The sequence below is a fragment of the Perissodus microlepis genome, chromosome 15, assembly GCF_051167445.1.
Source record: "Perissodus microlepis isolate ML-2025 ecotype Zambia chromosome 15, ASM5116744v1, whole genome shotgun sequence".
NCBI lineage: Eukaryota > Metazoa > Chordata > Actinopteri > Cichliformes > Cichlidae > Perissodus > Perissodus microlepis.
In genome coordinates, this window is record NC_140475.1 from 6,121,821 (window position 1) to 6,136,919 (window position 15,099).

The 15,099-nt window shown below is 38.7% G+C and overlaps 2 protein-coding genes across 3 annotated transcripts; one reads left to right on the forward strand and one right to left on the reverse strand.

The window, feature by feature from the left end:
- Window positions 1–565: 565 nt before the first annotated feature.
- On the reverse strand, window positions 566–3,272 carry leg1.1 (liver-enriched gene 1, tandem duplicate 1). The gene is made up of 8 exons (XM_084952413.1): window positions 2,921–3,272; window positions 2,683–2,766; window positions 2,537–2,610; window positions 2,232–2,336; window positions 1,858–1,976; window positions 1,192–1,333; window positions 980–1,076; window positions 566–888 (listed from the first exon to the last, which is right to left on the reverse strand). Exons 1-8 carry the CDS (start codon window positions 3,216–3,218, stop codon window positions 737–739), a joined length of 1,071 nt encoding a protein of 356 aa, XP_084808539.1. The 5' UTR covers window positions 3,219–3,272; the 3' UTR covers window positions 566–736.
- Window positions 3,273–6,239: 2,967 nt separating this feature from the next.
- On the forward strand, window positions 6,240–13,563 carry stx7l (syntaxin 7-like). 2 transcript variants are annotated; one of them, XM_084953992.1, is made up of 10 exons: window positions 6,240–6,325; window positions 7,943–8,035; window positions 8,143–8,212; window positions 8,471–8,561; window positions 9,058–9,195; window positions 11,201–11,250; window positions 11,344–11,434; window positions 11,547–11,619; window positions 11,754–11,836; window positions 12,094–13,563. In XM_084953992.1, exons 2-10 carry the CDS (start codon window positions 7,951–7,953, stop codon window positions 12,187–12,189), a joined length of 777 nt encoding a protein of 258 aa, XP_084810118.1. In that variant the 5' UTR covers window positions 6,240–6,325; window positions 7,943–7,950; the 3' UTR covers window positions 12,190–13,563. The 2 variants fall into 2 exon arrangements, with proteins under 2 accessions (XP_084810118.1, XP_084810119.1); XM_084953993.1 differs by having other exon boundaries at window positions 11,204–11,250.
- The last annotated feature ends 1,536 nt before the right edge of the window (window positions 13,564–15,099 follow it).

The following is a 15,099-nucleotide window of genomic DNA, read 5'->3' on the forward strand; positions in this document are numbered from 1 at the left end:
TCCCCATTACATATTGCTGCTTTCCTGTCTCTCACCCTCTGTGTATGAATACTCTACAGTGAGCAGTGACAGAAGAATAAACTCATTTTCCAGTAGTATCAAATGAATGTTCACCTTATGAAAGCACTTTCCACTCTCATCAATGATTATATTATATAGATAGATAGTCATATATTATAGATCCGTATAGTCATTGCTAGAAATCTTACTTGGTAGTATTTACATTTTTTTACCACTAGGTACCAGTATTAGTCTGGAGTTGAACTCTGGATTTACGCTGCAGTACACTACTCATTGTTGAATTCATGGAACACTTATTTCTTTAGATTTAGGCATAGGTCAAAATCATTGAGAATTTGTTTTAATTGAGATCATGAGATCAGATCGAGCTAAACTATAAACCCATCTAGCAGAGCTTTTTTTTTTCTTTTTTTTTTTAATCATATCCTTAATTAAGTAGTAGAAGTAGCTGTACTACAGTGGAAACATATTGCTGGAAAATGATTATTTGTGGAAAAAAACTAAAAAAAACTAAAAATCTGTGAGACACATTTTAGAACACTAGTTGAACTGGAGCCAAGAAATTACTTTAATGTACTGCCAGGTATACACCACAGATAAGTGCAACAAGTTGACCTTAAAAACCAGTGACAAAACAACTTTGTTTAATGGACAAAAATGTCATTTTTCAGGAGAAAAAATGAATACCGTTACGTATTTATCTTGTGTGTTTGACTCAGCAGCTTGTAGTCATCTCAGAGATGATGGACAGGAAAGTGCTTGTAGCAAAGCTGGGATTCAGGAGGAGCTGCTCCAGCACCTGTGCACCTTTTTGCCTTGTGTTTACTGAACACATGGCACCTTTCCACAGACGCACCAATGTCCCACCTGGTAGATCATCATCATGAGCATAACTTAAAATAAAAGCTTAGCAATAATATTTTGTGTTTGCTTGTGTGCGTGCGTGTGTGTGTCCTACCAAGCAGACTGTCAATAGTCTTCATCCAGCTGAAGATATACAGTGTGTGGTTCTCCTCTGCAGTCATACCAACAATGTTAGGGGCGCTGTCGCCCTCCTAAAATGATAAGACAGAATGGAGAGTGGACAAAAGCCTTCTCTCACTTTGTGTGTTTCAGAAAAAAAGAAGTGATGTGTAAAATAAACAGATGGAAAAGGTTGAAGATATGTACCTGTAAAATCCGACTTGGCAGAGGGGATAGGAAAAGCACTGCTTTTTCCATGTTGGTCTGGAATCGAGCTGCTGCTACATATTCTACTGAGTTCAGCCAGCTGTGAGCAAATGACACTTCTACAGAGGAATAGTGGCTCTGCCTGTAGGAGAACACAGAAGCTGAGATTAAGAGAGCTGAAATTTGAGATAAATGTTTGGCTTTTTTGACCACTTGTTCTTGGTAGTTTTGGTGTGCACTGAACTACCAAAAATAGTTCAGTGGACAAAAAAATTTTTGTTTATAAACATTTATAAATAATAAGGATAGTGATCACTTTTGCTTTAATACTTTTTCCAGCATCATTAGTATTGGCAATAAAGGCATTGATGTTAAAATTTGTGCAGGAAAGAGTACTGACACTGCTAAAACTAACAAGACTCATGTATGAATGCGTGTGTACATGATTTGTAATATGTAAAAACAGGATGGGTGACTGGGGGAGGAGGGTATGTGTAAATGTTTCCTAATGAAATGCATTAAAATGATAGATTTTATGATAGATAAAAATAGATACTTTATTGATCTAACAAGGGATGTTGTGTTACAGCAGTAGAATAAAAAATTAAAATGATATAGTCCACAATTAATAAGAAACATGGTTACAGTAAAAGTAAAAGAAATTACCTGGGATTACATCCTGCAGAGGCATAGGTTGAAGCCATTTGGGCGTCCCAATAGACACCAAGGATAGTGTCTTTCTTCACATCATCAGGCAGAAGAGATTCACTAGTAGTCTTCAGACCCTTAAAACAATATGAACAATTAAAGGAGTATACCTATTTCAGCAATGTAGCTTTGTTGCTTCATAAAGCTGGTGCATTCAGGGAACACCTTCCCGTTTTGAACTATAATGGCACATGGCCCTGACTTTTTAAAATGTAATGTTTTCTGCTAAGGGCAAAATAATACAAGTTCAGTTCCCCTTTAAAATTGCGGGATAATATGATGTGAATAGAAACTGTGTGTATATGTACCAGTGTATATCTGTGTTTCAATACCTGAAAAAAAGCATCCCACTTAGACATGGCATCAGGGTATTTAGCTTTACAGTCAGTATAAGTTGTACAATAGTCCTGTACTCCTGCAGGCACCTGCATCTGGACCTGGTAATGTAATAACATACATGATAATATGTACTATATAACATACATTATAAATAATACAAAATGGTCATATTCATTATTATTTAAACTGCAAATATTTGTGTGATGCATGAAAAAGTGTCCTCTTCTTCTTCTTCTGTTGTTGTTGTTGTTGTTGTTGTTTTATTTTCAAAGTTTTCATTTTCAGTTTAAGATAATACCTGAGCTCCTGCTCCCATGAAGCCCTGTTGTGCAGCAGACAGAAAGGGAAGTACAGATGCAAAATAGTTCACACCTGGAGAAACATAAAGAGGTCATTTGTATTCCCCCTGTGTTTATTTTTTATGTATTTGTTTCTTGTACTTACAGGCCCACCAACTCTGGGTAGAAATGCACAAAGGCTCTGCTTCCAGGCCACAAGTTGTTGCACCCGTTGGATCAGCGAGACGCCCTGTAAAAACAACAGATCATTAGCTGTGGTCTTGTTTCTTTGTTAGTTGCATTATTAGGAGGCTCTTTATTCAGTTTTGTACTACAAAGTTTGTTAAATTGTGATGAAAGGATTATTATTGACTTAAAAAAAAGAAATGATACTTTGACTTCACCTGAAGTTAACATCCATCCGAGCTGCAGTGGCAGTCCCCACAGCGGACTGTCAGTAGCATTTGTCCCCATGGATCCCATGAAGGGGTCTGTAGCAGCTATCATCAGCCGGTATAAACTCATGCGGTGAAGGTAGTTCCAGGGGTCTGGAACCAGAATCCCATCGTGCATTGGCAACTCAGTCACTTGGCTGGCCGTTTGTGCCCAAAGGACGGGAGCGCCATTTTCTAGAATTACTGCAGAGCTGCTGAGAGACACTGCACATGCCAGGACAAGGCCAAGGACCAGCAAACGAAGCATGACTGAGGTGTTGGGTCTGCAGAGAAGGACAGAGTCAAGAGCAGCAACTCTGGACTGAGAGTCAGTGCATGCAGATGTGCACCAATCACATTAGTCCATGTGACATATGGCTCACTGGACCCTGACCAACAGATAAGAGAATTTAAGTACATAGAGCTGAATTTTGTCCAAACAGAGAATACTGAGTTCAGTGCAAAGTACATCTGTTCATCGTTCGAGCTGATTTGTTTACATGAACCCAAATCCACAACTTTTATAGTGATACAGTGATACCATCAGTAAATTGAATCTGGAAACACAAACCCCCAAATAAATTCTAAGAATTCTTGGAAAAAGTATACAGATTTTTACCCCCTTAAGTAGCCAAAGATAACACTTTTTATCTGGAAAAACTCATAAAATTTACTTTCACATACACTCACCGAAGACTTCATTAGTTGCACCTTGCTCGCACCAGGTTGGGCCCCCTTTTCTCATCAGAACTGCCTTAATTCTTTGTGTCACACATTCAACAAGGTGCTGACCATAGCCTTAGTTTTATGTTCTTGGCTGATAGGGGTGGCATCCAGCGTGCTGCTGGAGCCCATCTGCTTCAAGGTTCAGTGGTTATTTGAGTTACTGTTGCCTTACTATAATCTTGAAGCAGTCTTTTTTCTCTTTTTTGGACCTTTCTTTGTAAACCCTAGAGATGGCTGAGTGGGGAAATTCCTAAAAGAGCCAGACCAGCCCACAACAACCGACACCTTTAAAGCCACTATAACCTTTCATCCCCATTCTGATCCTCAGTTTGAACTTCATTTATCTTGGCCTTGGCTATGTGCCTGGACATTTAGATATGGTCTACATGTCTATGCATGTAGTTGCAGCCATGAGATTGGCTGATTAGAGAATCACCTTAAGAATCAGTCAAACCAGTGCACCTAACAAAGTGCAGTATACTCCAGTGAGTCTGTACTGGATACAGAAGTTAAGACTGTTATTGATTTGGTTAATCTGAGTGAACTTTGATGTGCCTGATGTGTCTGGTAAACAGAACATGTCTTGTAGCTTAAATTTACCACACTTTGCATGGAGTAAACACCAAGAACCAAATTACAACTACAATTTTAAAAAGTTGAGGTGGTGTTAGCAAGTGAACTGTTAGGTAATACTATTTAATGCAGATTCTGCATTATTCTGAAAGCAAAGCCAATTTTATATGTAAAGTAGGGTAGCAAATTAAAAAGAAATATCTTTCAGCAATATGGTGGCATGTATGTATAAATGGCCTGTATTTGTATAGCGCTTTACTAGTCCCTAAGGACCCCAAAGTGCTTTACACATCCAGTCATCCACCCATTCACACACACATTCACACACTGGTGATGGCAAGCTACATTGTAGCCACAGCCACCCTGGGGCGCACTGACAAAGGCGAGGCTGCCGGACACTGGCGCCACCGGGCCCTCTGACCACCACCAGTAGGCAACGAGTGAAGTGTCTTGCCCAAGGACACAACGACCGAGACTGTCCAAGCCGGGGCTCGAACCGGCAATCTAGCACATATAAACCACAGAAGGTGAACCAAAGCGCTTTAGAGACAGACACGTTTACATTACATCCATCATTTGTACACAGTTCAGTTCTGGCCCATTAATGCATGAACATGAGCCCTTGTTGGTGTGTCCACCGTGGATGATCTATTCTGGCTCCTTCGTGGATGTTCAGGTTGGGATCTGAGGAGTTTGATTTATGCAACTTAACTGTCCAGAGCAGCTTTGTGGAGTGGCAAGATGCGCTGTCCTGCAATAGGAGGATGCTGCCATTGGAGAGTGCTAGTGAAATATTTGGTGGATAGACACCTGTAAAAGTAACATTCACAAGAATTTCACCTGTCAGTTGTTTTATTGTTGTGGTTAATCAGTTATGACCAGTGTTAGCTGCAGGACCCCAGTTTCTTTCCCCACCTTCAAGGACATTTCCCACAAACTCTGTATTCACAAAGCCACCATCATTGTGTATGATCCCCCACACACCTGACACAAACCTTTTACTCTCCTGCCGCCTCACAAGATGTACCAGAACATCTAGTCCCTCACTTCCAGTCAGTGCAACAGTTTCTTCCTTCAGGCCTCAGAAAGCTCAGTACTCAGAGTCTGGACTGGAAACTCATGCACATAGAAGTGAACACCCTACATGAATCAACTAGACTAGTAACATACATACACACTGAAGCACATGGACACACTTTACACATTCATACTTATATTGTTGTGTACATTTCTGCACACATAGTGCACACATAAGAACCTACAATAACAGAGAGAAAACTGCTACAATCAAATGACCCTCTATGGGAAAGCAATTTGTGACAGTGGGAATAAAAAACTTTCCATTTAACAGGAAGAAACCTCTGGAAGAACAAGGCTCAACAAGGGGAGGCCATCTGCAGTGACTAGTTGGGCACGATGGGAGGGAGACAGGCTAAAAAACACACTGTGGAAACCAACCAGCCAACTTTACCATGTAGAAAAACGGCATAGGTGTGAGGTTGAAATAGCACTAATTGTTTCTTATATAAAAGGGGATTAATTGTGCTGTTAAACGTCTTTACGTTCAGAGAAAGGGGCTTTTGTAAAGTTGGCTGTATGTGGCCCACGATTTAAAAGGAATGTATTCAATTCAATGTGAATTCAATTTATTAGGCCGATTCTGGGCCCCGAGCATCATGTATGACACCCAAGACCTAAACAGAATTATAATCCTTTTTTATGGCTCTTACACTAACTAGAAGCACTGATGTTGTCCAGTGTAAACTAGCATTTTTGGAACTGATTTGGACCCCTCACCTGCCCACGAACCAGCATCTCACCTGGTAGCCTACAGCCGATAAATACCTAAGAATGAAAGATCATGAAGCACTTAACCCGTACTGCGTCGTTGCTTTGTTTTTAAGAAAAGGACAGTTTTTTGTTTCTATACTTTTCTGGGCTCCATTATGTTACCGTTTGACACCTTTAATTTACAGCTGCGGTCTCGCTGTGAGTGCAGCAGACATCATGTGACGGAGGAGTGGCCAAAAGAAAAATCAGGAAGCACAACGACGCAAGAAACAAGTCACGAGAAAGGTAAAGTTCAAACTTTTACACAACTCAAGTAAACTTTTAGTCATTCTTGACAATTTTTCTGACGTTTTAGACGACCAACGTATTTTTACGAGGCTGTTTCGTATTTTTAAGTTTTTGTTTATTTTGCAACGAAAAGAGACAAACATCTTCATACTGACTTCTCTTGTAACTTCATGACTCTTAAACCCGCTAATGTTAAAATGAAGAGCAGTGTACATGTAACATTAGGACAGCGTTAACCCCAACAAACACAAGTAGGTCATAACTAAGTATTTGCAGTTTATCCGTTCATGTTGATGGCAAAAAAAAAATACTCTGGTGATTTCCGCATTTTTTTCCTTGTTGGCAAGGAGACAGAAACAGAACATGCACGTTGGTTTAATTAACCCTAATCACACTTTAATTTTTAATTAAAGCAAACGAGAAATATCCTGTCACTGTGACAGTTTCTTAGCAGGTGGCTATTTGCATACTAGGTTTCAGTCTTTTTTGAGGCAGGAAGTCTGCATGAGGAGCTTGTTCTAAATATTCCCGACCCAACACTCCTTCACTTCAGGTTGTACAGTATGATATGAGCACCTTTATCAGATTGTAGGACTTTCCTTTTGGCCTTGATAGCTGTTTTTTTTTTAAGGTTAAAAGATGAAAATATTTTTAATTCCTTAGCATATTTATAATATTTTATTTCACAGCATTGATATCAAATCATTTTAGCTGTAATGATCATTTGTGTGATCCCTCAATAATGTAAGTGTATTAGTTTCGCAGTGTTTTTAGTGGATAAGTACCAGCATAAAACTTGTTATTGTTACAGTATTTTTTATTGTTTCAGGTTGCTCATGTTTACAGTATCACATTCCAAAGAAGCTGGACCTCTGAACCATTTCTAGGTCATGAGTTATATTATAAAGTGATTTATTTAAGCCACTCCTTCACTTTACTATTTCAGCTTCCATCCTTGCTCCTCTTAGCTTGAAGCTTAAGCTTACTGTGACTAATCACACACTATACTCAGTGTTTGGGGGGGGTCACTGTACTTTTAATAAGAGAGTATTCCTGTGTAAGAGACATAAACTTGCCTCCTCAGAGCTCTGAACTCAAATTTATTAAACACTGTGAGCAATGAGGACACCAGCCGTGTGGCAGGCTTTACTGTGTTGTGTGAGAATAAAACCTCGGACTGAGTTCATGAGTATTAAGGAGCACCCAGCACCCAGTGAAAGATAGTAGTGAGCTTCTCAACAGATATTTCTGGAGCTTTGCTTCAAGATGAAAACCTGTAGAAAGAAGGTGAAATGTAAGGGGGTGTCACAAACATTGCATTATTTTTGGGGAGAGGAGATCACAGAAATCACTGTTTTATCTTGTATTTAATGCTGTACCTAATGTCAAAGATGCCATAAATAGAAGCACAGCTGCAACATCTCTTCTTGGAAATTTGCAAGATACAATGATTATACTATATCTACACAAATGCTTTCACCCTGAAAGCCTCATTTTTTTTTTTCTACACATGACAGTCACGAGAACAGTGAGCTGACTCCAGACGCTAATTAGATCTCACTGTTAACTCATGAGCGAGTCGAGTGAAGCCTGTGGTCTTGTGTGTCCTCCTAGCTTTCATCATGGCCTACCAGGCTGGGATTCCAGAGGAGCCCAGTGTTTTGGTTAACCAGATCAGCTCCAACATCCAGAAGATCACACTGCTGAGTAAGAAATGCACACATAAAAACGCATTATTGTCAGCCAGCGCGTCCAGCACGTGGACACACTTCGATACAAATAAACAACATGCTTCTCTGTGACTTTCTTGCCAGACTCCGAGCTGCAAAGGGCAATCTCTGTGCTGGGAACTGAACAGGACAGCAGCCAGCTACTACAGACGATGTGAGTTACTGGGGCTTGGTTGGATTTACATACCTGGGCTGTTATCAGAAGTATCTTAGTGAAAGTGTAAATGTGCAAGCGTAGAAAATGTTAGACTATTACAGCAATGTTTAATGCCGGATAATTTTTTTTTATATACTCTAAATTACTTCTGATTCCTTTTAAACCTATGCACAGTATTATGCCTACCATCCTTTGTCTTTGTAATGTCTGAGTACTATTCTCTACTTTAACAAATTAATTTTTTAATGTCGTTAGTCAACAGAAGCAGCAACAAGGCAACCACTTGGCAAAGGAGACTGACCGACTGATGAAAGCTTTTACTGCACTCCCGGTCGGACCTGATCAGGTAATGAGTTTCTAAAGTCTTCCTGATCTAAAAGGTTTGTCACAGTCAAGCAAACCACAAAGAACAACCTCTCGGTCTGAAAAATAAACTCACTGGCACAAAGGCTGTAGTTCCTCACATGTCCCTGGGGCCTGGTTACAAAATTGAGTCAGTCTTCATAGACTGCCATGTTAAATGCCCAACTTCACAGCTTCACTGCAGAAATAAATGTGTTGACAGATTGAAACAAAAATGCTTTTGACTTCTTCTTAGCTATAATTGTTATTTATATATCACATCATAGCGTTTCACTCTTTCATTCAAAGTGGTTACTTGTAGTTCCAAAGAAACCATGGCAACATCTAAATGTTCAAAATAGCAGTCCACTGACCAATGAGCTTTGTAATCCATCTTTTCTGTAGAATCTGTGGTACCATACCAGACTGATTAACTACAGACCTTAGTTCTGACAAGTCCATTTGTTCATCTGTTTACAATATTTTTGTGTTTATTTTAGCGTCAGAGAAAGATACAGAGAGAGCGCCTGCTGAACGACTTCTCCGCTGCTCTGAACAGCTTTCAAAAGTCGCAGCGAGAAGCCGCCAGCAAAGAGAAGGAGTTTGTGGCCAGAGTCAGAGCCAGCTCCAGACTGTCTGTAAGTAACTGCCTGTCATCAGATCACCAGGTTGGTGGGGAGAGCATTAAAAGACAGTTATAAAATAGGTACTGTATGGGAGTAGGGCTGTTCGATATAACGATATATATCGGATGACGATATAAAAACGTCTATTGTTTCATTTTACGCTATCGTTTGTTTCGTGGTGTCGCAAAATAAACTGTTTACGGCAATATTTTTTCATCGTTTTGATGGTCACTGTAGTGGCTATATTAATTTCTTAAAGTTCTCTCTTTCTCTTATGTTTAATATAACCACACTATGGACGGACAGGAGCCTGTTTTTATGCGTTGTCGTTAGCAACAACGACAATAAAACCATCCCGTGTCCGCTTGTTTATTTTCCACATAAACCTTTCAGAATAAAGCTCAAGATCCTGTTGAGACTTTTCAAAATAAACTGAATCACGTGAAAGAGAATGCAGAGTGAGAAGCAAAAAAGAGCCGTCAGGTGCTAAAAAATAAACCTTAGACTCAAACGTTAGAACAAGCTTTTCCCTGCAGCACGCCGTGTAATAAATACTTACAAAGAAAACGGCGGCTGTTACAACTTGTGTCTAAAAATGTATCGTTTCATGCATCGGTTAAAACACTCGACTCCAGGTACACGACGCCCAGCTGGAAACACTTCATGCAAGTCGAGCTGCCCGAGATTCACAGAATTTACAGAAAATGTAAAATTTTCGTGATTTATATCGTTATCGGGACGATAGATGTATTATATCGGGATATGAGATTTTGGTCATATCGCACAGCCCTATATGGGAGTATGAGAGTAGGGTAAAGCAACTGCTATAAATGTAAACACATATATTACATCATTGTGTAGATTAAGACTGAATTCAGGTCTTTTGACACGCGTGTGAAGTGCTGTTTAAGAAGTGTTGTGTATTTCTGCTAAGCCATAAACTGGACGACACATACAGGCGATTTTTGTCAGCATAAGTGGTTGTGATGGATAGCAGAGGAGAATATGTTTGGTATCCTATTGAAAACCTACAGAAGAGTAGAGACTTGAAAATTAGACATTCTTGAAACCATAGAAAATAAAATAAAAAATGGTTTATGCAAAGCTTTTTAGTAGCTTGTTTAAGCTTTGCACTAACAATCCAGCAAAACAAGTAGGTGCTGTACATCAAGGCTCACTGGCTTTTTCCTTTCAGCAGCAGATTTCACTAGTGTTTGTTCTCACTTTCGGGTTTCTTACTGTTTTCACTCTCTGCTTCCCCTCTCCCCAGCCTGCCGAGGCAGATGGTCACCATCGCCGAGTGTAGTTCTGCTGCATGTTAAGGGGCTTATCTTTCTCTCCCCACTGTCACAAAGTGCTCGTTCACAAACCTTGTTGGGTTTCTCTCTTCAGTATGTCGGCTTCTGTTGAGAAATTTCTACATTTTTTTTTTATTTTTATTTTTACAAAAATCCACATAAAATTGTTATTGCACTGTATTCCACCACAGTGCATGCTTGAAAATAGTCACAGCTGGTTTCAGTTTCACTCCTCTCTTAAAATTGTTGCAACCACAGGCGTCAGTTCAGAAGTAGTTTCACATGAAGCTGTCACATGATTGTGAATCAAAAAGTATCTTTAATTGTGATTGTTGTAGTCACAGATCCCCATGATTGGACCCACTCACAGCTGTGTTCCCGTATCTCACTCTTGCTTATCTCGCTTCACTCAAAGTTTTTTTTTTTTATCTGCTATGCTGCTGATAAGTAGGAACAGCGTGTTACTGCTGCTATGTTTAATAATTTTTTTTTGCACAGTAAATAAAGCTGCAAGGTGAATTTATTCAACTTGGCCATGCATATATTTTAACAATGAAGTGTTTTGCAAATACTGAATAATTCTTTTTTTTTTTTTACTTATATATTGCAGCAAAGGACATTCTGTACTTACTGAATCATTGCTATACCCATAATCAGGAATAGAAGGACCTCTGCAGATTTGCAACAATAAGACTTAAATGTGTTCAATTGACTTCTAGCAGGGTGGTCAGCCTGAAGACAGCTTTCGAAATGTTCCTCCTATACCGAGGTAAACCCACTGTTTCTGAACAGTATTATTCTCTCTGCTTTTTATTATTATAGTAAATAATGTTTTAACTACTCTCGTTGCATGCGTATGCAGTGATTCCCAGATACAGATTCAGGCTGACGCTGTCACTGAAGAAGATCTGAGACTGATCCAGGAGAGAGAATCAGCTCTAAGGCAGCTGGAGGTAGGGATCAAATTTCAACATCTAATATCTGTGCAAAAAAATTCCACAAACACAAAGTCACAAACATACTGTAAGTGCCTCTTGAATATGGATCGGCTCTCTTGATTTTTAGTCTGACATCGTAGACATAAATGACATCTTCAAGGACCTGGGTATGATGGTCCACGAGCAAGGAGACATGATAGGTAAGAATCTTTCAGTAAGTTAATGCTGACAGGTGAAACAGCTTCACATTGACAGTTTACGGCTCAGTGAGCAGGATTGTGCAGTTTCTACTCTTACCGCAAGTAAATTGTGTATTTTGTTTTGTTTCCTGCAGACAGCATAGAAGCCAACGTGGAGAATACCGAGACCAATATCCAGAAAGGGGTGCACCAGCTGGCCCGAGCTGCAGACCACCAGGTAATGTGACAGAGATATCTTAATATATGATATGACAGAAGTGGTGAGGAGCAGGAGTATGAAAAGACAGATGAGCTGTAATAAATGCTAGAAAAATGAGATTTTAACTTGGATTAGTAAAGCAAGACTGGTTGTTAGAGCCTGTTTCTGTAAAGCAGAATGTGTGCATGACTCTACATCATTTAATCAACTTATTAGTTAGATCATAAAGGAAAAAAATCAAAAACATTAAATTCCTTCTGCTTATTTTCTTCTAGCAAAGCTCCCGGAAGAAGATTTGCATTATATTGATAGTGTTGGTTGTTGTTGCTGTTGTAGTAGGACTAATCATCTGGGGCTCCCTCAAAGCCTGAGGGCTTCCTCCTCCTCCTCCTCCTCCTGTGTTTATCACCATGGACCAAGAATGAAATTTCATTCTTAATCTTTTTCTTCTTCAAAAACTGTCAAAGGGGGGGGGATTGAAACACCATCTGTCTTCTCCTCTGTCTTTTTTTGAAGCTTTTTTAAAAAAAAAAATCAATTATGTTTTTAAGATATTGTAGTCCTCAATGTCAGGACTACAACCTTGTTTGCTGTGAAGCAAATCTAGCTCTGGTAGCTTTATTGTCATGATCAGTGTCTGATTTAGACATGGTTTCCTCTGAAATGGAAGACTTATCAGATGAAAGAGGCGAGTATTCGTGTTTAGTGGCAGTCATTGTTGTTGAGTACGTCCTGTCCTAGCAATGTGGAGTGGCTCCAATAAATTGAATGTACACAGTACACACAACGCTCCTGGGTGCAATAAGCAGCATGTTGGTAGGGGACACTACTGCAGCTGCCTTTTTGTCTGGTTACATATGCAAAAATCCACATACTATAAGTTTCTTAGCAATAAAACAATGAAGTGCAGTATGTAAATTAAGTGGAAATGAACAAGCGCTAGGTGTGGGTTGCAGTAAAATGTAGCCAAACTACATTCAGAATATTTAAAGCCTCTGAGGGGCAACAGTGTTTTTATCTGTTGTTTCCAATATTTTAAATTATTTGATTTTCATTCAGTCTTATGTATAACAAAAATAAAAGCAAGTGCAACTTTAATCTTGCTGTTAAGACGTTAGACTACACTCCAAATAATAAGGGGAAGGGTTTGTTATTATGAGACCAATTCTGGAAAAATGGCAGCACTGTGTAAAATGTAAGTAAAAGCAGAATGCAGTGAACACAGAAAACGTAGCCAACCATGAAAAAAATGTCTTACCCAGCATCCCATTTTTTTTTCTTTTTTTTTTTCAATAATCATGTTTGTACATTCAGTAGGGGACTTATTTCTTTTAGCTTGTCAGGGAAATCCTTTTCATTTCACTGCCTGTCACACAAAGGATTGAAGTAAAATATTCACAGTAAATAGTGGCAAGTCAAGTAATACACAGTGAGAGCATTTGTAGGTTATTTGGCATTCACTTGTGGTTCTCAGGAAAAGGCATCTAATTGAGCAAATTACATAAGAGCTGAAGGAAAGTTGTCTCTATTTTCTGTGAGAACTCTCTTATCCCTTGTTTTTAAAAACAAATAATTAGAAGACCGATCTTAAACCAAAATATACTAATGCAAAGTATCCTAAGTTAACTTGTATTAGTAAACACTAACACTGTTGTTGTCATGCTTCTGTATTTGAACCCGATGGAAAATTGTGTGTGTGCGTGCGAACTGTCTTCTATTTGCTAAATAAAAATTCAGAATCTGAAGTGTGAAGAGTGATTTTTAACCAAAATTGTAGGATACTTGAAACTAGATTATGCACTTTCTGAGACTGTTGTACTGCAGACCTCACTCTGTTGCTACTGGTACCAAGTTGGAGGTAGAAAGCTGAAGTGAGATAGCAAATTAATAATTTTTTTGAAATATATTTTTAAAACTTTATTTTGATTCATTTTCCTTTTCAGTAACATATAGAAGAAAGAGGCGAAAATGAGCAGGGGGAAAAAGGGAGGTGGAGGTGGGTGGGGTGGGTGGTTGAACTTAACCCATGAACAGTTTGGATTGTTTTGTCTTATTCATCTTCTTCTTGATCTTATGACCCCTTTGTGATTTGCCTCCCGTCATACTGGAGCTGAGACGGATTCATTGTCAACTGTGTCCTTTTATTTTGAAAATCTAAGCACTTTGTTAATGACTTGAATTGACATTTTAAATTTGACAAAATAAAAACATTTCTCGGTGGGAAAAAAGCTGAGATTTCACATCCTCCTATTCAGTTCCTGTAACTATCCCAGGGCAGTCTTGAAAGAGTTCAGTGAAAAAAAAAATCCACAAAATTTAGAGCAGTTATTATTATTATTATTATTATTATTAAGGATATGTATGAGAGAAAGACAATAAAATGATGATAATTAATACTTAAGTCTGTGATGATTTGCATTTAAACTATAGTATGACCTGAAAGTTTAATATAGATTCGTGTTTACTGTATGCCCATACTCAAAATCACAGACAGCCAGATGAAATTTAAATCTACCAATTACTCAATTTCAAATTAGTCATCACCAACTGCCCCACATGCCTCCACATATGTCAATAGTTAGTTACCATGGTGAGAGCATTTTGTGTAATAGGCTGCAACCAACTGTTGACTTTTGCAAAATGGGCTTGGCATTCCTCTTGCACAATGCCTCATAAAAATCAAAACTGTAATTCATATCAAAGCGTTTTAAAATCCATGAGCTTCCCCAGAAGTTGCTTTGCAGATTCATGTTTTTGTGTTTCATGGAAGCAAGATGGAAAAGAAAGTAGTCAAGAACCAGTTAAACGTTGGTTCCTCTGGTACTATGGTAAATATTTGCAATTATTTTTGTAGAAGCTTTAGATTTAGAGTACAAAGTGGTCATCATCTCATTTCTAGGGAATCTAGTATTGGAAAGTTATCTGATCAAGATCTGAGTCTTGCTACCTGTATGTACCCAGGGTTGAGTGTAAACTTTGAGTGACATTTGAGAGCTGGTTCTTATTTCTTGGTAACAATACTGAGTCAGCATTTTTCCCAGATAAGGGTGGCCTATATTCTGAACCTGAAGGTTAGCCAAGTAACTGTTTCATTAAAGGCTGGGGTTGTGCCAGACCCAGTGTTGTTTACATAAAAGTGAATGTCTCTGATTTCACAAAAATAGCATTTAAATATAAATAGTGAAGTGAAAAGAGGACTAGTAATAGATCCTGTGGTACACCTCATGGGAATTTTAATGAAAAACATCTTCAACTGTACCTTGAAAATAGTTAAAAATCCA